Raw genomic sequence first — 27700 nt, forward strand, 5'->3', positions numbered from 1 at the left:
AAAAATAATGATATATTCCACTTGATAATATCAGTGCCGTTATTCAATATCAATGACGAAAATATTACTTTATAGTAGTTCCCTATTGCAAATTTTTCATGATGCTTTATATTGTTTAGTCTGTGGCGACCATTACGCCGGTTATGATGAACCTACGAACATAACAGTATTCAACGACACTCGTTCTGGTACGTATAATCTCACGTCTATGCTTTATCCCAAATACTGTTTTGAGAGGGATTCTTGGAGATCTAATAATGTACTGATAGGGATGCTTAAATAATGCCCTTGATGAAGTTCAACAGTAAATCCTAGAGAATTGAAGCTCTTAAGATAATTACATTTTACGTTTAAGTATGGTTGATTAAAGCGTTTAATGTAGGTCACCGGGTATGGTCTAAGGTAAGTTTAAGGATGCTAACTTTTCATTTACAGGCGAAGGATACTTGCTACTCGATGTTAACTGGGACATGCCTTGTTGTGAGGTCCTTCACGCATTTGAGTTTGTTCCACGGGTAGCAGGAGAAATATATTTCCATGTCTGGCGTAGATTCAATTCCATGAGATACGAACTTCTTCATTCAACCAACTATACAGTAAATGGTATGTACATTAAAGATAATCTTTTGATCATTATTTGTTTTAAATGGAATTTTTTACAGGCATTCTAGATAATTCAAAATATGAAACGAATAAAGATTTTCCTGTTTAAGTTTGAAAGTTAATACCCACCTGTCCAATTCAAATATGATTTCTGTGGTCGTGGCGGTAGTTAATTCACCAACATCAGGTGGAAAACACATAAAAATTCCCTAACATGAAAGTGATATTGTCCTCTATTCTATCCCTAACATGCAGGCGATTGGTCAGTAGGCACGAATACGAATTGCTATCTTTTGAATTATTAATACCATCGATTTTATGAGCTCATAGAATAACATTGGATACAATGATATGTTGTCGCACCCAATGGTGACGGCTCTATCATTTCATCAGTTAGACACTTCAAGATTTTTATTCAGAATAATTAACATCTTTTGATGTTTTTTTGATGTTTTAAAGGGGTTTACAAAACGTTCACTATGTAGAAGCAAACATGATGACTTTCTCATTATCATTATTTTCTTTTTGTATTTAGTTTGTCTTATTTTATCTTTATCAAATCATCTAAAATAGATTAAGGATAACAAATGTCCTTAGTAGAATATAATTAGTCGTAACTGTTAGACTTTTGAGTATAATATATGTTCATTGACATGCTTTCAGAAACAGAAATTGGCACTTCGATTAATCATTCCCTGATTTTGAAAAAGCGATTGTCTGTTAGACAAGGAGATTACTTTGGCTGGTGAGTGAAACTCCGTCGTATCAGTTATTATGTGACTGACAAGTCCTAGAAGGACAAAGGAGGTGTATGATGCAGTTTAGTTTAATCCTCAGTTTATATTGAAGCTTGTGCTGTATAAAATGTATAAAAGGCAATAGTTACGATTGGGTATCTGTGTTAATACAGTACTCTGGGCTTGTCCAAGCGTAGTCATAAATGTTGGACCTTATGACATAAGAATTTGACATTTGACCTTTACCAGGTCTATCCATACATGATAAGACTTATTCAGACGATTCTGTTTCGGAATAGCGCAGTCACTTCGTGATGCTTGTTTTGGTTAAGATATCGATGTATAATATTTGAGATGAAATGTCTGGTGTTTCGGTATTTAAAACGGGGAAAGGCCCAGTTTTCAATGTTAATAATCCAGAAAAATGTCAGGTTCTCCGATTCTATAACTGAACAAGATGGCAGTTAGAAGTCAGTGTATTTTCTGAAGCTTTCATCAATAAATGTGTCGGTAGCATGGATTCTAATTTTTACATTTTGTCATTTGTTTATGTAATTTTATATTGTTTTCAAAATCATTTACACTAGTTGTTAAAATAAACGATTAATATAAAATCGTTAAGGGATAACTCAACTCCTGGCTCCAAGACATGATACTTTAACGGATTTCCTTCTTTTACGTAGTACTCAAGTATTTCGGAAGGAATCATTCTCTACCAACGGAGACCGTATTTACTACTGTGTGCATGTCACACAAACCCGTTTCTCTTTACATATTATACAACGCAACGTGCCATAGAAGGCGTCATTTTTGAAGAATTTAGAAAGATAATCATTCTTTTATTTAAGGTATACCCCCGGAGAAAACATGATCAAGTACGCTGAGTGTTGCTGCGAAGGTTGTCCCAATCAAACATGGGTAGCCCCTATCCCTGCAAGCATCAACGTAGGTGATACTTACCAGTGGACTACTTACGGTACCAAGCTTTCAGATGTAGCCTACGCCATACGTTTCTTCACAGCGCCAAGTGAGTTCTTTATACTAGTGATGTAAGGCGTTGATGTATTACTACATTAAATTTAAACTCTTTTATATTTATGAATGTCACATTACGATCATTTATTCAGCAAATTATCAGAGAGAGTATCAGCCTAATGACTTTCACACCCCTTTCAATATTAAAGAGTCTTTTTTGTAAAGCATCGTCCTGAAGATGTTAGCCCATCCCTAACCCACCATCTGTATGTAAAACAATGTTATTCATTTGATGTAAAAATCCAATTTTTGCAAGTGGAATCCCTTAAGGACTCACGCAACTAAATAATTTACTATATGTTATTACTAGTGATCCCATCCCTTCATTCGCTCGTTTGAAGTTCAAATGATGTGAAATTTATATCAAAGTAAAGTTTGAAGTTTCTTCTTTCAGATAAATGTTGTTATTGTAGAGGCATAATGGCATATAAGAGCACACGGGTACTCGAGAGACAGTAACCCAGACATTTACAGTCAGTGGGGAACCCCCACCTGGGGAATTTCCGCCTTTTTACACCTCGAATCCTATGTATAATATTTTCAGTAGGAGTGTATATTTTTAGCCCACCATCATCAGATGGTGGGCTATTCAAATCGCCTTGCGTCCGTGGTCTGTCGCCCGTCCGTCCGTCCGTCCGTAAACAATTCTTGTTATCGCTATTTCTGAGAAAGTGCAGAAGGGATCTTTCTCACATTTCATATGTAGGTTCCCCTTGGTACCTAGTTATGCATATTGCATTTTGGGATGGATCGGAAAACAACATGACCGACAGGCAGCCATCTTGGATTTTGACAATTGAAGTTTGTTATCGCTATTTCTGAGAAAGAACTGAAGGGATCTTTCTCAAATTTCATATGTAGGTTCCCCTTGGTCCCTACTTACGCATATTGCATATTGGGATCGATATGAAATCAACATGGCCAACAGGCAGCCATCTTGGATTTTGACAATTGAAGTTTGTTATCGGTATTTCTCAGAAAGTACTGAAGAGATCTTTCTCAAATTTCATATGTAGGTTCCCTTTGGTCCCTAGTTACGCATATTGCATATTGGAACCGATCTGAAAACAACATGGCCGACAGGCAGCCATCTTGGATTTTGACAATTGAAGTTTGTTATCGCTATTTCTGAGAAAGTACTGAAGAGATCTTTCTCAAATTTCATATATAGGTTTCCCTTGGTCTGCAGTTATGCATATTGCATTTTGGGACCGATCGAAAAACAACATGGCCGACAGGCAGCCATCTTGGATTTTGACAATTGAAGTTTCTTATCGCTATTTCTGAGAAAGTACTAAAGGGATCTTTCTCACATTTCATATGTAGGTTCCCCTTGGTCTGTAGTTATGCATATTGCATTTTGGGACCGACCGAAAACAACATGGCCGACAGGCAGCCATCTTGGATTTTGACAATTGAAGTTTGTTATCGCTATTCCTGAGAAAGTACTAAAAGGATCTTTCTCAAATTCCATATATAGGTTTCCCTTGGTCTGTAGTTATGCATATTGCATTTTGGGACCGATCGAAAAACAACATGGCCGACAGGCAGCCATCTTGGATTTTGACAATTGAAGTTTCTTATCGCTATTTCTGAGAAAGTACTAAAGGGATCTTTCTCAAATTTCATATGTAGGTTCCCTTTGGTCCCTAGTTACGCATATTGCATATTGGGACCGATCTGAAAACAACATGGCCAACAGGCAGCCATCTTGGATTTTGACAATTGAAGTTTGTTATCGCTATTTCTCAGAAAGTACTGAAGAGATCTTTCTCACATTTCATATGTAGGTTTCCCTTGGTCTGTAGTTATGCATATTGTATATTGGGACCGATCTGAAAACAACATTGCCGACAGGCAGCCCTCTTGGATTTTGACAAGTGAAGTTTGTTATCGCTATTTCTCAGAAAGTACTGAAGAGATCTTTCTCAAATTTAATATGTAGGTTCCCCTTGGTCAGTAGTTATGCATATTGCATTTTGGGACCGATCGAAAAACAACATGGCCGACAGGCAGCCATCTTGGATTTTGACAATTGAAGTTTGTTATCGCTCTTTCTGAGAAAGTACTAAAGGGATCTTTCTCACATTTCATATGTAGGTTCCCCTTGGTCTGTAGTTATGCATATTGCATTTTGGGACCGACCGAAAACAACATGGCCGACAGGCAGCCATCTTGGATTTTGACAATTGAAGTTTGTTATCGCTATTCCTGAGAAAGTACTAAAAGGATCTTTCTCAAATTCCATATATAGGTTTCCCTTGGTCTGTAGTTATGCATATTGCATTTTGGGACCGATCGAAAAACAACATGGCCGACAGGCAGCCATCTTGGATTTTGACAATTGAAGTTTCTTATCGCTATTTCTGAGAAAGTACTAAAGGGATCTTTCTCAAATTTCATATGTAGGTTCCCTTTGGTCCCTAGTTACGCATATTGCATATTGGGACCGATCTGAAAACAACATGGCCAACAGGCAGCCATCTTGGATTTTGACAATTGAAGTTTGTTATCGCTATTTCTCAGAAAGTACTGAAGAGATCTTTCTCACATTTCATATGTAGGTTTCCCTTGGTCTGTAGTTATGCATATTGTATATTGGGACCGATCTGAAAACAACATTGCCGACAGGCAGCCCTCTTGGATTTTGACAAGTGAAGTTTGTTATCGCTATTTCTCAGAAAGTACTGAAGAGATCTTTCTCAAATTTAATATGTAGGTTCCCCTTGGTCAGTAGTTATGCATATTGCATTTTGGGACCGATCGAAAAACAACATGGCCGACAGGCAGCCATCTTGGATTTTGACAATTGAAGTTTGTTATCGCTCTTTCTGAGAAAGTGCTAAAGGGATCTTTCTCAAATTTCATATGTAGGTTCCCCTTGGTCCCTAGTTACGCATATTGCATATTGGGAGCGATCTGAAAACAACATGACCGACAGGCAGCCATCTTGGATTTTGACAATTGAAGTTTGCTATCGCTATTTCTGAGAAAGTACTGAAGAGATCTTTCTCAAACTTCATATGTAGGTTTCCCTTGGTCTGTAATTATGCATATTGCATTTTGGGACCGATCGAAAAACAACATGGCCGACAGGCAGCCATCTTGGATTTTTACAATTGAAGTTTGTTATCGCTATTTCTGAGAAAGTATTTAAGGGATCTTTCTCAAATTTCATATGCAGGTTCCCTTTGGTCCCTAGTTACGCATATTGTATATTGGGACCGATCTGAAAACAACATTGCCGACAGGCAGCCCTCTTGGATTTTGACAAGTGAAGTTTGTTATCGCTATTTCTGAGAAAGTACTGAAGAGATCTTTCTCAAATTTCATATGTAGGTTCCCCTTGGTCAGTAGTTATGCATATTGCATTTTGGGACCGATCGAAAAACAACATGGCCGACAGGCAGCCATCTTGGATTTTGACAATTGAAGTTTGTTATCGCTATTGCTCAGAAAGTACGAAAGGGATATTTCTCAAATTTCATATGTAGGTTCCCCTTGGTGCCTAGTTATGCATATTGCATTTTGAGACCAATCAGAAAACAACATGACCGACAGGCAGCCATCTTGGATTTTGACAATTGAAGTTTGTTATCGCTATTGTTGAGAAAGTACTAAAGGGATCTTTCTCAAATTTCATATGTATGTTGCTCTTGGTCCTTAGTTATGCATATTGCATTTTGGGAGCGATCTGAAAACAACATGGCCGACAGGCAGCCATCTTGGATTTTGACAATTTAAGTTTGTTATCGCTATTTCTCAGAAAGTACTGAAGAGATCTTTCTCAAAATTTCATATGTAGGTTCCCCTTGGTCTGTAGTTATGCATATTGCATTTTGGGACCGACCGATAAACAACATGGCCGACAGGCAGCCATCTTGGATTTTGTCAATTGAAGTTTGTTATCGCTATTTCTGAGAAAGTACTAAAGGGATCTTTCTCAAATTTCATATGTAGGTTCCCCTTGGTGCCTAGTTATGCATATTGCATTTTGAGACCAATCAGAAAACAACATGGCCGACAGGCAGCCATCTTGGATTTTGACAATTGAAGTTTGTTATCGCTATTTCTGGAAAAGTGTTGAAGGGATCTTTCTCAAATTTCATGTGTAGGTTCCCTTTGGTCCCTAGTTACGCATATTGTATATTGGGACCGATCAGAAAACAACATGACCGACAGGCAGCCATCTTGGATTTTGACAATTGAAGTTTGTTATCGCTATTTCTCAGAAAGTACTGAAGAAATCTTTCTCAAATTTCATATATAGGTTTCCCTTGGTCTGTAGTTATGCATATTGCATTTTGGGACCGATCGAAAAACAACATGGCCGACAGGCAGCCATCTTGGATTTTGACAATTGAAGTTTGTTATCGCTATTTCTGAGAAAGTGCTAAAGGGATCTTTCTCAAATTTCATATGTAGGTTCCCCTTGGTCAGTAGTTATGGATATTGCATTTTGGGACCGATCGAAAAACAACATGGCCGACAGGCAGCCATCTTGGATTTTGACAATTGAAGTTTGTTATCGCTCTTTCTGAGAAAGTACTAAAGGGATCTTTCTCAAATTTCATATGTAGGTTCCCCTTGGTGCCTAGTTATGCATATTGCATTTTGAGACCAATCAGAAAACAACATGGCCGACAGGCAGCCATCTTGGATTTTTACAATTGAAGTTTGTTATCGCTATTTCTGGAAAAGTTTTGAAGGGATCTTTCTCAAATTTCATGTGTAGGTTCCCTTTGGTCCCTAGTTACGCATATTGCATATTGGGACCGATCAGAAAACAACATGGCCGACAGGCAGCCATCTTGCATTTTGACAATTGAAGTTTGTTATCGCTATTTCTGAGAAAGTACTGAAGAGATCTTTCTCAAACTTCATATGTAGGTTTCCCTTGGTCTGTAATTATGCATATTGCATTTTGGGACCGATCGAAAAACAACATGGCCGACAGGCAGCCATCTTGGATTTTGACAATTGAAGTTTGTTATCGCTATTTCTGAGAAAGTATTGAAGGGATCTTTCTCAAATTTCATATGTAGGTTCCATTTGGTCCCTAGTTACGCATATTGTATATTGGGACCGATCTGAAAACAACATTGCCGACAGGCAGCCATCTTGGATTTTGACAAGTGAAGTTTGTTATCGCTATTTCTCAGAAAGTACTGAAGAGATCTTTCTCAAATTTCATATGTAGGTTCCCCTTGGTCAGTAGTTATGCATATTGCATTTTGGGACCGATCGAAAAACAACATGGCCGACAGGCAGCCATCTTGCATTTTGACAATTGAAGTTTGTTATCGCTATTTCTGAGAAAGTACTGAAGAGATCTTACTCAAACTTCATATGTAGGTTTCCCTTGGTCTGTAATTATGCATATTGCATTTTGGGACTGATCGAAAAACAACATGGCCGACAGGCAGCCATCTTGGATTTTGACAATTGAAGTTTGTTATCGCTATTTCTGAGAAAGTATTGAAGGGATCTTTCTCAAATTTCATATGTAGATTCCGTTTGGTCCCTAGTTACGCATATTGTATATTGGGACCGATCTGAAAACAACATTGCCGACAGGCAGCCATCTTGGATTTTGACAAGTGAAGTTTGTTATCGCTATTTCTCAGAAAGTACTGAAGAGATCTTTCTCAAATTTCATATGTAGGTTCCCCTTGGTCAGTAGTTATGCATATTGTATATTGGGACCGATCTGAAAACAACATTGCCGACAGGCAGCCATCTTGGATTTTGACAAGTGAAGTTTGTTATCGCTATTGTTGAGAAAGTATTGAAGGGATCTTTCTCAAATTTCATATGTATGTTGCTCTTGGTCCTTAGTTATGCATATTGCATTTTGGGACGGATCAGAAAACAACATGGCGGACAGGCAGCCATCTTGGATTTTGACAATTGAAGTTTGTTATCACTATTTCTGAAAAAGTACTGAAGGGATCTTTCTCAAATTTCATATGTATGTTACCCTTGGTCAGTAGTTATGCATATTGCACTTTGGGACTGATAGAAAAACAACATGGCCGACAGGCAGCCATCTTGAATTTTGACAATTGAAGTTTGTTATCGCTATTTCTGAGAAAGTACTGAGGAGATCTTTCTCAAATTTCATATGTAGGTTCCCCTGGGTCTGTAGTTATGTTTGTTATCGATATTTCTCAGAAAGAACTGAAGGGATCGTTCTGAAATTTAATATATAGGTTGCTCTTGGTCCTTAGTTGTGCATATCTCATTTTGGGCTCAGTCGGATAACAACATGGGCGACAGGCAGCCATCTTGGATTTTGACAATTGAAGTTTGTTATCGCTATTTTTGAGAAATAACTGAAGTGATCTTTCTCAAATTTGATATATCTGTTGCCCTTGGTCCCTAGTTGTGCATATTTCATTTTGGGACTAGTCGGATAACAACATGGCCAACAGACAGTCATCTTGGATTTTGACAACTGAAGTTTGTTATTGCTATTTTACAGAAGGTACTGAAGGGATCGTTCTCAAATTTCATATGTAGGTTCCCCTTGGTCCGTCGTGATATCATTTTTGGACCAATCTGAAAACATTGTCGACAGACAGCCATTATCGCTAAATCTCAAATTTCATATATAAGTTTCCCTTGTTTAAAAAGCACTTGAGAATGTTTCTCAATTTACACAGATAAGTAACAGGAAGGGTAAAAAAAGAGAAAAGATCTATCTGACATGGAACCTATAAAGATCATTCAATGGTGGGCGCCAAGATCCATCTGGGATCTCTTGTTAATTTTCCAAATCTCAAGACCCTGCTCTATTCTCGTATATAGAATGTACCCATTTCATATGTTATTTACTCAGGAAATCAGCCACAAATCCAAGGAACACATATTCCTCAGGGACATGGTTCAGGTGAAACACCAGCTGATTGGTTGATTTAGTTGAGTGAGTCCTTAACATATAACTTTAAACGTTTTAACGGGAATTTCCTTCTTTTAAGATACCGTGCCGTACGTGAACCAGACAGATTATGATGCTTTAGTGCCAGACAATACACCGCTTGGGGGTAGCTGTATAAACTATCATATCACTGATGACGATATAGGAGATTTCAATCTTCTTCAGCATGAATTCAATGATCTAACCGGGTTATTTGAACTGAATACGACCTTCCCCGGTGAGATTTTATACTTTTTTCCGTAGTATTTGTTTGTGTTTGTGTAAATCCATTGTCCATTTAAACTTCATTAAATACAATGTCCTGTTTTATTTTAATTGGTGATCGTTGTTTATATGTTATATGTCTTGTATTGGTATTTGAAAATATCAGTGATTTATAATGTTGAATACTTGCATTAATTTATAGATATAATTTTATCTATAGAACAATATTTGATAAACTGGTAATTTTACATTTTAAGCATCATGTTTGAGTCTGAGATGTTTCTATTTGTGAACCTCCTACTAGTATTTTAGGCCTAAATGATGCAAGTAGTCGACAACCTATAAAACACTAAATATAAATAAAGTATCCTCTTTGATATTCCTATATCATTACTTTCGTTACAGGTAACATACACGTTATGACAAGGGGCATACTACCCAGTACCTATTCCGTATTTGAACTGATTCTCAAAAGCTGGGATGATTGTGGAAATACAGCTACAACCACTCTCACCATCATGACATACAATGCGGTTGGTATTTATCACCTGCTTATTTAACAATTAGGATAATAACATGTCGGCCTATAATGAAGACAGTCTTGTGTCCCCGTCCGAGCGATTGAATCAGAACTATTTCGTTAGCAAAAGTCCTTGCTGGGTTTGTCATTGTACCGCCAAACCTCGTCGTCTGAGGCATTATTTTCGTGTATTATAAAATATTCAGGTTGTTTGCTTCCATGTTCATTTAGATAACAAATGTCAGTTAGGTGTATAAGTTTCTATATACATGTAGTCTTTCCCTTGACATTTTTAAACAGATGAAATATCTTGATGACACGTGAATGCTCATGTTTCGTCCATTTTTAATGTAAACATTATCTATTTTACAACAATTTCGCAACCCAAGTTACCTTTTTGTATATCAGCTCATGTTGAGCCGGTTGAAAGCACTACCTATTTTTGATATATAATTTTTGTGATGCTCTAAATTTCTGCCTGATCTATATTTACATGGTGGATGCCGTCGAAGAAGCAGACATCACTTCTCATCTGGGACACCTGGTGTTAATTTTCTTGTACTTTTTAGATATGGAACTCGTCGAAATCCAATAAACTTAAACTGTATTTTTCTTCTTTTAATCGATTGTAGAATTGAATTAGTTGTTTTGTTTATATAATACAATCTGTATTTTTTTAGCCTCCAATATTTTTCAACCTGCCAGACAGTGTTGAAATAAGCGAGTCTGTGACGAATGAAATTATGGTCTTCGAAATAGACGTGGTGGACCAATCCGAAAACGATTCTGTTTGCTGCACGCTGACGGAGGTTATCCCAGGAAGTCTTAATTTTCAGCTTAAATTTGAAAGTGAAGGTAAAATCTCAGTACAGCAAATAAAAAAATGAATTCCACTCCAGATAAATGTCAAAACAAAATAACCCTTAAATTTCTTTTAGTTAAAGAAAATTGAGATCTTTGTTCTGTCCGAAATTTTATATATCAAATATTGGTCAGCACATGCAATGTCTGTATATATTTGCTTTAATTTAGATATTATTTTTATATTAGATAATGCCTGAATTTATTTGATTAGTTTAGGGTATAGTTTTACTATTACATAATACATGTACATATTTGTTTTAACTTAGGTTATAAGTTTTTATTATATTAAATAATGTATTATATACTTGTTTAAAATAATGCCTGTATATATTTGTATTTACAGTTTACAAACTGTACACTACAACTAATCCAGTGTTTAACTACAAGGACATCTCCGACTACTACAAGGTCCGATTCTGTTGTTCTGATGACCATGGCCTCTCTACTCAATTCTTGGAGATATTCATCTTAGATGTTACAACTACAGAAACTTATGTTCCGCCTAGTAAGTTATAACTCACGATACACTTAATAGACAATCGGTATTTATTTCAATGCATATGTGATATTTTATGTTCAGATACTACAAACATGTTTTGAGTAGCTATTTGTTATTATTTATAAAATGATAATTTCGCCAACATATGCCAGAGGACCATTCAATATGTTTGATAGTGTCGTTATTATATCGAAATTGGCCGCAAAAAGGTTCCTTGTGGTTGAGACAAAGAAAACAAACTATATATAAAACGTTTAGTCATAGCATTACCAGAAGACACGTTTTGACGACACGGATATACCATAACAATATTGTTTTATGTCGTCTAATTACGTTTAATAATCCTGATACTATATATTGTTAACACATTCCTGGTCATCATTAACATAAGGAACATTACAACGTAGAAATATATAAAATGTTGTATAGAACACTAGACAAATATGTATAATGTTGTATAGAACACCAGACAAATATATAAAATGTTGTATCGAACACTAGACAAATAAATATGTTGTATAGAACACTAGACAAATATATAATATGTTGTATAGAACACTAGACAAATATGTTGTATAGAACATAAGACAAATATATAATATGTTGTATAGAACACTACACAAGTATTTAATATGTTGTATTGAACACTACACAAATAGATAAAATGTTGTATAGAACACTACACAAATATATATGTTGTATAGAACACTACACAAATATATAATATGTTGTATAGAACATTACAACAAATATATAAAATGTTGTATAGAACACTAGACAAATATATAAAATGTTGTATAGAACATAAGACAATTACGTGACAACATCCAATTTTAGTTCCCTACCGTTGTAACCGGGAGGGCGATACGTTCGTGTGTAGACCGTTTGTAACACAGAAGTTTTACAGTGCTCTAGCGGTTTCTTTCTTGCATGAATGCGATCCAACTTCACACAATCACACCAGATCATCATATCATAGATAAGTTTCAGTTTCAGGGTTGTTTGATCAAGGTCACGGTTCTCGTTACTGTTGTTAGAAAATCCTTTTTAGCGCTCTAGAGGGGGCCGGTAGGGGGCATACATTGCATTATTAACAATAGTTATAATAAATCTTTAATGATAATCTCTTGTGTTTCAGCGTGGTTCCTGACAGCCATTATTTGTAGTATGGTTCCTATTTCGGTGACGTTCATATTTGCTTGTATGGTGTTATGCAACACTGTATTCTGTGATACGGAAATTGAATATTATTACGAATGATATGGCACTGACAATACAACTAAATCATTCCAGTGGGAGCTATTGTGTCAAAGTGTGTCGAAAATTCACCTTTTCGGAATTCAAATTATTAACACTTTGGGATCTAACAGTGGATTTAAATTAGTGTGCAAGATGTGTGTTCATCAGTGCATATTAAGTTCTTTGTGCCAAAAGATGTGTAACAAATGTGAAAGAAATCATGACCATTCTCTACTTTGGATTGTTATTGTGACGGATATCGGCTCGCAACAATGAAGCAGTTACCATCAAAGCATACATGTGTATGCCATACCGTGAATATCTGGTAACAATTTATATTAATTCCCGCGTTGAATATTCTTATGTGTCGTCACTGTGTGTGTGGTTTAGCCAACAAAGGATAATCATTTGTTTGTCCTTTTCATTTGTTTGGTGATAGCGTTTGAAGTCTACTATTTCTAGAACATTTGTAACTAGGTAAATCTGAAAGTGTGATATACATATATCTTAATCTCTTCTGAAGCTTACATCATAGTGGTCATAGTGTTAATCACTTTTATTTATATTGCATTGTGATAAGGGATTCTCTGAGAGGTGTCATTTATGAAAGATTATCGCAACTAGCTACAGGAACTCCGAAATCATTGAAAATATTATAGTAACTATGGTAACTCAACCATTGTCTTGATTAATGAATGAATTGTGAATTCAATCCGTTGTTTTGTTTTTAAATGAGAATTACCTTATATGGTATGAGTCATTTATTACTTAAAATATCGAATGTTTTATGATTTAGAAAGCATTCTGACAGGCAAATGATGATTTCATTAAACAAATTAATTGCAAGTTTACCTCGATGAAATTAAACGAAACATCTTCTATGCAAGATAACGCATATAATTAGCGACTAATTCAATGCATAATGCACATCATATCATCAATCTGTAATCCTAATAGCTAAGGTATTAATCATTAAGATTTAACGGTTAGACGATGCTTCTGAAACCAAATCTGTGAAAACAATATCGTGTGAACATATTCCACTTTTTCAATTTATGCTTATAAGATTGTAAACATGATTATTAGATTATTAGATCTGCTGGTCAAAGGTCCAGGTTAACGGGTTTTGATACATCATTTGAACACTTTAAGAAGTTTGAGTACCGTAGTTTATTAAAAGATGGCAGACTTAGGACATGTTCATAATACATTATTGTATTTCTCATATCTACACCAAGTATTCATCGGTCAGGGATAAACTTCATTGTCAAACTTCACCATTTTAAAAGCAAAAACCGTGTAGGTGTCATAAAACCACTTATGTCAACACCAGTGTACTATCACAAAGTGTTTCACCTAAGACAATTTCAGTGTATCAGCTGAATGTTACAGGTCTAATGGTCGAACTTGCCTTGGTAAACCCCCAATCACTTCACTTTCTTTCTTGATGCCTATGTTAATTCTTTCATAGATTTGCTTATTTAGTAGACGTTATTTAGCTTATGATATATTGTATATGATGTTTATATCTTGATTCCATTTTAGACAACACCTTTAAAACTTTGACTGGTCACGGTTTTTGATCAGATGGTCATTATGTACATATTTCGTTTATAACATTCTTTAGAATGTGACAACCATGTGGCAAATATCTTGCAAAATTGATTAATGTTGTTAAATACCTTATCTATATATATAGCAAATATACATCATTTATTAATATTTCAATTAACTGGTGATACATTATTATACACGTTGCAGGTTTTGTCATCGTACTTTTGTTGATAAGTTTCTTGTTTTATTTGTTTGTATTGTTATCATTTTTTATCATTAATGCAATAAATTTTCAAAAAGAAAATATCCGATTTTGATAAAATGTTATGTGTATACTCTTTTGTTATTGTGTAAAAGACGCGTCAAGTACACAAGTTACAATGTTGTATAGTTTTCCTTACCGTATGTACAGAGCACCATCATTTGTCAGGGCTCTAACGGCTTCATTCCTTGATCGATTCTAAATACAAACTTCACACACTGATAAAAGATCATAATATCATGGACAATTTAAATTTAGGGTTTTTGAGGTCAATGCCAAGGTATCTGTTACTTTTAAACGGTGGTCGGTAGGGGTAATGTAATGCTTAAGCAATACTCCGTATACATATTGATGTTGATAACAGAGAAGTACAATATGTAAATGGACGACTAATTTGCAGACGTGCTAATAACAGAGATAATTTAAAGTCACGGTATGAGATAGTTTAACGTCACAGTATGAGATAGTTTAACGTCACAGTATGAGATAGTTTAGCGTCACAGTATGAGATGGATTGACGTCACAGTATGACATAGTTTAACGTCACAGTATGTGATAGTTTAACGTCACAGTATGAGATAGTTTAACGTCACAGTATGAGATAGTTTAGCGTCACAGTATGAGATGGATTGACGTCACAGTATGAGATAGTTTAGCGTCACAGTATGAGATGGATTGACGTCACAGTATGACATAGTTTAACGTCACAGTATGAGATAGTTTAACGTCACAGTATGAGATAGTTTAACGTCACAGCATGAGATAGTTTAACATCACAGTATGAGATAGTTTAACGTCACAGTATGAGATAGTTTAACGTCACAGTATGAGATAGTTTAACATCACAGTATGAGATAGTTTAACGTCACAGTATGAGATAGTTTAACGTCACAGTATGAGATAGTTTAACGTCGCAGTATGAGATAGTTTAACATCACAGTATGAGATAGTTTGACGTCACAGTATGAGATAGTTTGACGTCACAGTATGAGATAGTTTGACGTCACAGTATGAGATAGTTTAACATCACAGTATGAGATAGTGTAACGTCACAGTATGAGATAGTTTAACGTCACAGTATGAGATAGTTTAACGTCGCAGTATGAGATAGTTTAACATCACAGTATGAGATGGATTGACGTCACTGTATGAGATAGTTTAACGTCACAGTATGAGATAATTTAACGTCACAGTATGAGATAGTTTAACATCACAGTATGAGAAAGTTTAACGTCACAGTATGAGATAGTTTAACGTCACAGTATGAGATGGATTGACGTCACAGTATGACATAGTTTAACGTCACAGTATGAGATAGTTTAACGTCACAGCATGAGATAGTTTAACGTCACAGCATGAGATAGTTTAACATCACAGTATGAGATAGTTTAACGTCACAGTATGAGATAGTTTAACGTCACAGTATGAGATAGTTTAACGTCACAGTATGAGATAGTTTAACGTCACAGTATGAGATAGTTTGACGTCGCAGTATGAGATAGTTTGACGTCACAGTATGAGATAGTTTGACGTCACAGTATGAGATAGTTTAACGTCACAGTATGAGATAGTTTAACGTCACAGTATGAGATAGTTTAACGTCACAGTATGAGATAGTTTAACGTCGCAGTATGAGATAGTTTAACATCACAGTATGAGATGGATTGACGTCACAGTATGAGATAATTTAACGTCACAGTATGAGATAGTTTAACATCACAGTATGAGATAGTTTAACGTCACAGTATGAGATAGTTTAACGACACAGTATGATATAGTTTAACGTCACAGTATGAGATAGTTTAACGTCACAGTATGAGATAGTTTAACGTCACAGTATGAGATAGTTTAACGTCACAGTATGAGATAGTTTAACGTCACAGTATGAGATAGTTTGACGTCGCAGTATGAGATAGTTTAACGTCACAGTATGAGATAGTTTAACGTCACAGTATGAGATAGTTTAACGTCACAGTATGAGATAGTTTAACGTTACAGTATGAGATAGTTTGACGTCACAGTTTGAGATAGTTTAACATCCCAGTATGAGATGGATTGACGTCACTGTATGAGATAGTTTAACGTCACAGTATGAGATAGTTTAACGTCACAGTATGAGATAGTTTAACGTCACAGTATGAGATAGTTTAACATCACAGTATGAGATAGTTTAACGTCGCAGTATGAGATAGTTTAACGTCGCAGTATGAGATAGTTTAACGTCGCAGTATGAGATAGTTTAACGTCGCAGTATGAGATAGTTTAACGTCGCAGTATGAGATAGTTTAACGTCGCAGTATGAGATAGATTGACGTTGCAGTATGAGATAGATTGACGTTGCGGTATGAGATAATTCAATGTCCCACAAGAATAATGTAACACCTGACACGTGTTACAGTGTAATAATGTACATTATGATGTAACGAAGTGACATTGGATATGACAATAAAATTACCCATTTGAAGACGTCAGCTATAAGCTATAAATTAAATATCAATCTAGTGACTATTGGATTGTGTAACACGAACTCTAAATTTAACAACTTTTGTTTGTTATCGGTACATGGAATGTTGAAAAAGTATACAATGAAATATAACTACAAAGAGAGGTAGCTGTGTAAGTGTAAAATTATACGGTGTAATATACCTACACCAAGTGATAATTGGGGAATTATACGGTGTAATATAACTACACCAAGTTATACTTGTAAATTTATACAGTGTAATATAACTACACTAAGTCCAAGTTATAATTGTAAATTTATACAGAATAATATAACTACAAGTGATAATTGTAAAATTATACAGAGTAATATAACTACACCAAGGGATAATTGTAAATTTATACAGAATAATAAAACTACAAGGGATAATTGTAAAATTATACAGAGTAATATAACTACACCAAGGGATAATTGTTAAATCATACAGTGTAATATAACTACACCAAGGGATAATTGTAAAATTATACAGAGTAATATAACTACAAGTGATAATTGTAAAATTATACAGAATAATAAAACTACACCAAGGGATAATTGTTAAATCATACAGAATAATATAACTACACCAAGGGATAATTGTAAAATTATACAGAGTAATATAACTACAAGTGATAATTGTAAAATTATACAGTGTAATAACTACACCAGATGATACTAACACTAACAACTGTAAGCCTTTATTGTAAAGTTTTGCTGTGATATTTTTACCCCATAGTTGCACGAAATTTGGCAATATCAGTTCTACCCAACACGTATATGGTATGTCCAAGATCACGATCAAATTACCACAATCACCAGCTCGGTTAGTTTGATATTAGTATTCAAAACATTGGTATTTCTGAAGTTGAGGGTTTTTATCTTCCGATAAAAATACGTGAGATGAGCAAGTTTGATAAAATGTATATGAATTACCTCATAGGACATGTTAAAGTTTGTAAATAACTAAACATAGGGAATGCATCCACGCCGACATATTCAATTTGAGATGTATATATCACATTTATTACGAAATTTAGGGTAAAATATGCAATTATAGGTATATATTCCATGTTTGTATATCAATATGGCTACTAACATTCGTGTTAACATGTCATACAGGGATAAGTACGTTTATAAAATAGAAGAAATGACCATGCTTATCGAAAGGTATTTTTGCTGTAAGACGACAATGCATTAAAACCCGTAATCGTCGCAGTGCTATTCTATAGTAATACCGTCATTGTACGAATTCACAGTGTTGTCAATCAAACAATGCGACTCCAAATGCTTAAATAAACTGATCAGACGATAAACAGTCCATGCTAGTTAGTATGTGCTAATGTGTCTCCTAACTTACTTCTCGGGTTATAAACGGGACTACATACGTCAGACAACCCCAGGTACCTGAGATGAAAATGTAGTTTGTGCATCTCCGGATACCAGGATGGACATCAGAGTAGCACTAGTTTTGCTCTGTACCGGGCTGGCTTTCTTTCCAACCAGTGTGAACGGTAAGACTTGAATTTAAGTTTAATAACTTAATAACTTTTAATATATTTTCCTGTTGAAGAAGGATATGACCATTCGTTACAAAAATCCGCCATTTTGAATTCCGGTGAAACATTTTTGCGTTGTGAAATTATGCAAAAAATATCTTAATAACTGATTCAGATATTTGGTTACAAAAAGTAGTTAACAGATACATGTATTAACATTTAATAATCGTTACAGAAATATGAACATTGCTGAGTGATACGCTTTTATTACAGTTATAATGTATCTGTGTTTTAATTACGTGCATACCAGTATATATATATCTACGTAATAGGAAAAACTTTATAAAGCATGTTGTCTAATCCTTTTGTGTTATTTGTACATTAAAATGTGCTAATATGAAACGAAATATATATATTAACATTTCTTAATAACAGCAGATATCATATATAAAGTACACGATGAATTATAACTGTTCCAGTTCACAAATTTCATTTATCTTTAAAATGAAATAAAAGTGAAGCCATCAATTAATATTGACCGTTTGAGAAGAATATTTAAGATATCTTTAATGTGCAAGATCACGTTCCTTTATTCTAATCTATGTACGTGATGGTACATGTTTTCGTGTAAATATGAATCTATTGGCTTGACAAAAGCCAGGTTATTAACGAGATATTCAAACTTAACAGGACAAACTAAATAGTCAATAACCGAACTGCTGGCGTGAGAATTGACTAGAAACTCGGGCGGAAATGACGATAAAGATTTACATATTCATATAATAGCTTCTAGATAATGTTATTCTTAACGTAAAAAAGGGTAGTTAGACAGACTGAATTAAACACGACTAAACCTTAATGCATGGAAATAGCCATCATGATACAAAGATTGTTTATACCATTAGAAAAATAAATAAATAGATGAATGAATTAATAAACAAAAAAGAAATTACGTCGTTGAAATCAAAGTGCTTCTTATAGAACTCCTATCAGACACCAATACATAGATATCCATCGAAAAGACGTTAACGTTATATATATATAAAAAAAAAATGATTGCATTTAAAGAAAAAACATGCATCAACTTTATCCGTAATGCGCCTGTTTGTCGTTCATTGTGATCAAATTCAGGTCAAACTGTTATTGTAATAATTACAACTGCTAAAGCGATAGCATAAAACCACATGATACTTACATTGTATGTATGTAGCTAATTGTTGATATATTACTGAAAAAAAACAATGTACCATTGTCATTGGTAGTTATTACTGTTTACATTATAATTTTGCTGATTGTAGTACAAAGGAAAAGTTTCCAGGATGCATTTATAAATAAATCAGCATAATATGATAATCAGACTTCTTGGGAAGTGTCTATCCCCCAAGTTCCATATTATATAGTTTGTCAAACTGAAAACAAATCCATTACCATATCATACTAATCATTGGATATAAAACAAACTCCTCGGGAGAGTAAGTGCTCTCCAGAAAAAGTTTGATATGCCGGTATTTTCACAGCTACATAGCCGTCTCAAAGCTAGCGGTTCACAAGTTACTATCCGTGGTTATTTGGCCGACAGCAGCCAGCCTTTCCAAACTCCCCGTGGAGCGTACTGCCGGAACTGCCATTCCGCGCAACATTTATTGCAGTGTCCTGTATCGTACTCATGTACAGCTGAGTCGACTGGAACACGTCACAGTAAAGGATAACGAGATACAACAAAGCGCCCGTGCCGGGACTCCAACTATCGACTCGTTGTTCAGGTAGCCCCACGTCCTACCACCAAACCAACATGCATCGAATTTCACAAACGTAACGTGGTCAGTAGTTAGTATCTATCATGAGCACAATGATTCTTACGGTTGACAAGTAATTTGTGAAGTTGTTTGTTCATTTTGATAAAACATGGGAAATAATGCATGTTTAGAGAGAACATAATTAACTCATGTGGATCGAATAACCATATCGTTATGTTTAAAGTGTCTACAACACGCAAGATGGACATTGTACTTCAAAAGATAATAATGGTTCAATGTCAAATCCTGTCAATCAACTTCCACACGACATGCTATAGACAGTTGTGAGAATAACGTCATGTTTAATTTGTGCAATAATGCGGTCCACGTGGGATGAAGGTGTTATCCTGACACATGTAATTTTCGCTCGTTTTGACAAAACTGACAGCTTAACGTCAACAGCAGGGCCTATATTCAGTCATGATACATTGTACATACTAACAACTGATCAAACTACTTCTGTTCATTTACACTAGATCAATGATTGGTAGGGATGTAAAATACCACGGATTTGCTATTTAGACGACACTCTCATGTAGCAATAATTGAGATTATGTCATTCATGTCTAGGAAAAACAATATCTTCAGATTTTAACATGCAAGTTGTCCAAGCTATTCTCTATTCCTCGATGTAGGAATTGCACCAGTTAGAAACATTATTTTTTGCAGAAATAACAAGAACATTCATATTTCAAAAAAATCCTGCTCTTTCTTTTTTTAGCAAACATTGTCAGCTAATCTTTTCCGGTAATCTACCATCATTACAACGTAAACACATTAGTTTAAACTGCACAAATCACAAAAAGACAGATATAAACATATATACATTTATTGTATGCATAAAACATGACTGAACTTGACAATTTCCATTTAACAAACAGAACATATTACTATTAAACTTATTACATATATATTGTTTGGCAAAAAGGGCAACTCAGTTACTATATATATATTATAACAACTAAATATCTTTCTCCTGGATTGAACGATAAATACATGTATAAAAAATGGTAACTGACACCCAGGAGAAAGATAGTTTAGAGTCCAGTATGAGTCCTCATCTAAGAGTCTAGCGGACCGTCAACAATATGAGAGGATGAACAGTACTTGGCTAGATTATACTGATGAGTATATGAATGCAGAAGAGGACCACATCTGAACTTAACTAGGATTGAGCCGAATTCCCCATCACAGGGTAGCTTGCTGAGCTACCAGGTCTGGATGCGGAATCAGTCATACAGCAGTACTAGTAAGATAATATAATTCATCCCGTTAATACTATTCCTCATCTCGGTGAAGCTTGCTGAGCTACAGGTCCGAATAAGGAATGGTGAGTTCCGAAAAAACTGACTTTGAGCAGGTTGAAAACAATATACCTAAATCTCATTCGTTGTAGCTTGCTGAGCTACACGCATGTACATACTTCCGAATAAGATTTAAGTAATAATTAATATGTAACTTAATTTGTAAATGAATTCCTAATTCTCCACCTATGTACCTCGGATGATACATCAGCAAAAAGCAGTAGGAATAGTATGATAACAATATAATACTTGCAATATAATGTAAAGATTTCTCAAGTATAATTTTTTTTTTTGGGGATGAAAAGAAAAATTGAATCTATTAAAATTTTGAAAGAGAGTCCTCTGAGTCAATAATTGAATGAGCATAAAAGTCCCTATGTATATTAACATCGTAACTGAGCTACCAAGAAACAAAACAAAACAAAACACCATAGTTAAGAGTGTCATATATCTAGATAGAAAACATCATCATGTAACATGTATAAAGCTTTAACTATCTCTCGCTTCCAATGCCCATGCCACTGAAAAGGTTAATTAAAACCGGTAGTTAAAAATCTGGTTGGTGGCAGGGGATGGTGGTGGTTGCTGATTAAAACGCTGTGTTAGCCATTCCCCACTAAAACAAAAGATGCTTGCCAAATTCTGTTGACCAATCAAATCACTTATTGACCTAGGCCTGCCCGGCCCCGATACTGTATATCATAACCGTAAACAAACTGGCCCTACTTGGGCCTATCTATATTATATCACTCTGAATAAGTCAATATGCCTCACAAGTACTTCTTGATAATTATAAAGATCAAGGTTTATTAATATATGAATAAATAAACATAGACTTATGATTTGTCAGTTTAAACTTAGCTTATATACATAAGCTTCATTTTAAACTGCACAAATCACAAAAAGACAGATATAAACATATATACATTTATTGTATGCATAAAACATGACTGAACTTGACAATTTCCATTTAACAAACAGAACATATTACTATTAAACTTATTACATATATATTGTTTGGCAAAAAGGGCAACTCAGTTACTATATATATATTATAACAACTAAATATCTTTCTCCTGGATTGAACGATAAATACATGTATAAAAAATGGTAACTGACACCCAGGAGAAAGATAGTTTAGAGTCCAGTATGAGTCCTCATCTAAGAGTCTAGCGGACCGTCAACAATATGAGAGGATGAACAGTACTTGGCTAGATTATACTGATGAGTATATGAATGCAGAAGAGGACCACATCTGAACTTAACTAGGATTGAGCCGAATTCCCCATCACAGGGTAGCTTGCTGAGCTACCAGGTCTGGATGCGGAATCAGTCATACAGCAGTACTAGTAAGATAATATAATTCATCCCGTTAATACTATTCCTCATCTCGGTGAAGCTTGCTGAGCTACAGGTCCGAATAAGGAATGGTGAGTTCCGAAAAAACTGACTTTGAGCAGGTTGAAAACAATATACCTAAATCTCATTCGTTGTAGCTTGCTGAGCTACACGCATGTACATACTTCCGAATAAGATTTAAGTAATAATTAATATGTAACTTAATTGTAAATGAATTCCTAATTCTCCACCTATGTACCTCGGATGATACATCAGCAAAAAGCAGTAGGAATAGTATGATAACAATATAATACTTGCAATATAATGTAAAGATTTCTCAAGTATAATTTTTTGGGGATGAAAAGAAAAATTGAATCTATTAAAATTTTGAATGAGAGTCCAAGACTCAGTTAAATGATACTGAATTGAACTGAGTGCCCCAAAAATATTAGTAAATGTTATAGGTAAATTAGGGGTATAAGCTATATATGTTAAGCTATACCCTAATTAACATTACCTTTAGCCAATACCATAGATTTCTGAGCTTGCCTAATGGCATCCTGTGGCGTTCTGATGTATCTGCAGTAGGCATCAGATGACCATCTTCCTAAAACTTTGATCATATGATCTTCTATGTTGACAGCAGCCGCAGAAGTAGCTGCGCCAATCCTGAATGAATGCCCATTATAATTGGTTGGGTCAATACCTACACATTTTAGAGTGTGCTTAAACATATTAATAAAGGTATAACGTGATAAAGCATTGCCATCTCGAGTCACAAACAAAGGATCTGCTGGAGACGGACCATGACAAATGATGAGTCTTGCTGCGACATACTTGCTACACACCTTATGTGGGCAAATATCATGATCAATTTTGAACAATTTAATGGCTATACCTTTCCTGAAGGGGTCAGTTTTTGACGACTTCAGTGTCAACACCACACAATCTTGTAAAATGGTTAAGTCTTTCATGCACAAATGAATAGTAGAGTCAAAATTGTTATTTACAGTGAACTCCCCACATCTAAGGAAACCAAAAAATGCAACTGTACACACCGTTTCCAATAACAAATCGTTGAAATTCCCATTGTTCTTCTTCAAGAAGTCACAAACTTGTTTCAAAATCGTAAATGTAACAGGGTAACGTGGTTTGACAGGCTTAGCTTGTGATCTTTTGATACCATTCATGATGGAAAAAAGACGAGGCAAGTCTGTTCCGACTGGATAACTAATGTTCTGTTGAAGACACATGAAACGAATGCCACAAATATATAGTTTAACTGTACTGTAAGATAAGTTATTAGTGAAGCAATTCGCGGCAAAATAAATCAACAAGTCTTCTGTCACACGAATGTCTTTAACTGCACTTGCACACACTATAACACCTGTCATTAGAAGGAATCTAATAAACAAGTTGAAACCTGTCTGATACGTCGATCTGGTGCTGGGAGCTATCGCGGAATCCCACAACTCCTTAATTACAGGCTGGAGCTCCACAAGATGTGTGCTGGAGCTGGAACTGTGCGTGGGTACTTGCAGGCTGTTGGAACCAGGTGTCGAAATTTCTGCAACTGTAATCGAGACAGAGAATCAGCAATCACATTGTGTCTACCTGGGACATGTTTAGATAATATGCAGAAATTATGAGTGGCAGCACACAAAGTTAGTCTTCTCATAAGTGGCATAATGTGAGCTGATTTGGAGCGGCCTTTCTGAAGAATAGCCACTGTAGCAGAGTTATCACACATAAATACGATACGCTGGCCAACCCATTTGTGACCCCACAATAATGCTGCTACCACAATCGGATAAAGTTCCTTAAACGCGATAGATAATTCATCTACTTGCGACACCGATTCACGTAGACTTGTAGGCCACGGTTCAGCGAACCACTCTTGTTGAAATATACCGCCAAATCCACGAGTACCTGATGCATCTGTGAACAGACGCAAGTCATCAGAAGTTATAACTCGCGTATTATAGAACATAGACACACCATTCCAATGTAGTAAGAATTGCCTCCACATTCTAATATCCTCTCTACAATCATTGTTTATCCTGATATAATGATGAAGGTGTTTAACTGTAGTAGAACATCGAATCAGGTGGGAAACGAATGCTCTACTGGGTATCACGACTCTACTTGCAAAGTTGAGGTGACCAAGCAATTGTAGCATCTCCCTCTTGGTACACGATGACTTACTTAAGAAGTCAGTCAAGAATTCTGTAATTCTTACCAATTTGTCCACTGGTAACCGTGCCTCCATATTGATAGAATCCAAAATAATACCCAAATACTCTATGACAGTTTCTGGTCCACAAGTTTTGTGTTTGGCCATGGGAATATTTAATCTGTTGAAAATCAGGTAAAGTAGAGCCATGTTGCGTTCCCCACATACGCCTGGGCCATCGAAAGTGATGAAATCGTCTAACAAATGCATGATGTGGGAAATTCCGTAATTGTGCTGTGCTATCCAACACACGGCTTCTGATAGGGTGTCAAAAATCTTAGGGCTTGATCTGCACCCGAATGCTAGCTTGTTATAAAAATAATAGCTTCCCTTCCACTGAACACAAAATAAATGCCACTGACTAGGATGAATAGGTATCAGTTTGAACGCGTCTGATATATCAGTTTTACACATTGTAGTATTTCTTCCTAATGATTGAATTATATTAACCGCATCGTCTATCTTAACATAGCTTAATGAACATTGTTCTTTGTCGATAAGTTCATTGATGGATGGATGATCAGTATCTTCATGAGGGGAAGATAGATCCACGATCAATCGAGGTTTCTTTGAGTATTTCCCAATAGCAACTCCAATGGGGCTGACTCTGTAATGCTCGAATGGAAGTCGTTGGAATGGTCCACATAAAAACCCTTTCTCTAACTCGGAGGAAATAAGAGTATCTACTATGGTAGCATTATTGTTGGCAGATTGTAAGTTCTTACATTCCTTAGTGGGAAGAGAGGTAGTTGACACCTTTGTATCAAAACCTTGCTTAAGTCCTTCTATTAAATAGTCCACGAAATGCCTGTCGGGATGGTTCTGTAATTCTTCGGCTAACCTCTCAATGTTTAAAGGTGTAGAGGGCCTGTCAGGCATAACCGTTTGTCATTGTTGTTTGTTTTTCTTACACGCATTAGCTCCATGGTTGTTGGCTTGACAATTGGAACACACGTGTGCAAAGAAACAATTGTCTCCCCGTGTGCATTTACCGTTGTTGAAATTGTTACAAACTTCTTGGCCATTGACTTTGATTTTAGGACGGCCATGCTTATCCACATCCTTTCGCCCTTGTTGCTGTTTGTTGTTATTCCACGATTTGTTACGCTGTTGTGGACAGAAGGGTGTTGAATGAGTAGTCAACCCACACAAATTGCAAGTATTGGCTTTGGTATTACCAATAACCATATTCAGTAGGCCATTGTCTTTCACTGCCCAATCTACTTTAATGTTGTTATCCCTCAATGCTGCTGCTGCCCTTGCAGAAAATTGGCAATGGTAATCGTAGAAACGAGGGCCATAAATATTCGAAATTTCTATAATGTTAGCCTCGTATGTGTCTAATTCTGGTCTGCGGTCCGGGAATTTTGTACACAGTACTCTTTTGTATTTTCCAAACGCAGTAATGAACTCTGCTATGCTCAAAGCTTTATTCAGGCGTGGATCCCGATCTTCATTCTGATTTATGTTTATACTAATACCATGTAACCCCCCGAAATCGTCACCGGCATTCCGACACGTCTCAAAACGGGGAATTAACAGGCTAGCTAGATTGATATCTCTACCTTCCCATATCTTCCTTTGTGTGTTCTCCGATACGACATCGACATGTGGAATACATTCGGCGGGTACGCCATATTTTGAACGAGGTAGACTGTACCCACCTGGATTCATTGACGTGGCAGAGATCCTGTTGCTATCGCATTCATTGTTCCTCATCGCCGCCATAGCTGTAGATAATGTAAATCCTGAGGAAGCATGTCCACTGGTGATTTCACGGTTTGTATTCCTGCCATTCATCATCGAAATCACAGTTTGTTGCAGCTCGATGACCGTTTTTTGTAAATTTTGCACATCTGTCATGGGCGCCGCCATATTGGAAATATCCCTACGCGTTGTGCTGCTGCTATCGCCACCAGGCGGGGATGTTGCGCGGGCCGACTGATCACTACCTGACTGGGATGACTGTGCGATTTGGTCCGCTTCTGCACGTAGTTCCTCGGTCACATTAGAATTATGTTGTGAAGCACTACTTGACGGTAAATCGTCAGTCTGATTATTACCAAAATCTTCCTCGGAAGCATTATTCACAAGAGGTAATATTTCATAGTTCGTTGATTGGGTTCCTCTATTCACATTGTCCAAGTAGAGATTGCGTAATGCCGTTTTGGTCATACCCATGAATGAGCCGTGAATTCCTAAATTTTCCAATTCACTTTTTAGTCTTTGGATAGTCCAATTTTTTGGGTTGTTAGAGTCCCAAGGCGTATTATTAGATCGGTTCCTGCGTTTGCTGGATGAAGTATTGTCCTGCCTTGTCGATGCCATCGTCTCGGGTCTCGGGGGGAAAGGGTCCGAACAAAAGTGGTTTCAGCAACTGCTATTAAAACAATCCACAGTCGGCAAACTTCTCAAATAGAGAGAATCTCAAATGCTGAAGTCTTGTACCGTCAGAAATATCCATGATTTAAATTCGTAGATGTTGTAGATGAGTGGTTATAAATTGCTGATTAAAACGCTGTGTTAGCCATTCCCCACTAAAACAAAAGATGCTTGCCAAATTCTGTTGACCAATCAAATCACTTATTGACCTA

The 27700-nt window shown here is 35.9% G+C and overlaps 2 protein-coding genes across 2 annotated transcripts in view; one reads left to right on the forward strand and one right to left on the reverse strand.

The window, feature by feature from the left end:
• Positions 1 to 14493, forward strand: part of LOC117314605 — a 35846-nt gene extending 21353 nt beyond the window's left edge. The window contains exons 37-45 of the mRNA XM_033868672.1: positions 120 to 188; positions 436 to 603; positions 1267 to 1348; positions 2189 to 2367; positions 9356 to 9532; positions 9925 to 10052; positions 10720 to 10894; positions 11247 to 11408; positions 12541 to 14493. Coding sequence (XP_033724563.1) covers positions 120 to 188; positions 436 to 603; positions 1267 to 1348; positions 2189 to 2367; positions 9356 to 9532; positions 9925 to 10052; positions 10720 to 10894; positions 11247 to 11408; positions 12541 to 12662 — 1262 coding nt within the window. The 3' untranslated portion in view covers positions 12663 to 14493. The remainder of the gene's footprint in view (positions 1 to 119; positions 189 to 435; positions 604 to 1266; positions 1349 to 2188; positions 2368 to 9355; positions 9533 to 9924; positions 10053 to 10719; positions 10895 to 11246; positions 11409 to 12540) is intronic.
• Positions 14494 to 24353: 9860 nt separating this feature from the next.
• LOC117314606 lies at positions 24354 to 25985 on the reverse strand. The gene has a single exon (XM_033868673.1). It carries the CDS (start codon positions 25983 to 25985, stop codon positions 24354 to 24356), a length of 1632 nt encoding a protein of 543 aa, XP_033724564.1.
• Positions 25986 to 27700: the final 1715 nt, after the last annotated feature.

Source organism: Pecten maximus, chromosome 16 (genome assembly GCF_902652985.1).
Source record: "Pecten maximus chromosome 16, xPecMax1.1, whole genome shotgun sequence".
NCBI classification, from domain to species: Eukaryota; Metazoa; Mollusca; class Bivalvia; order Pectinida; family Pectinidae; genus Pecten; species Pecten maximus.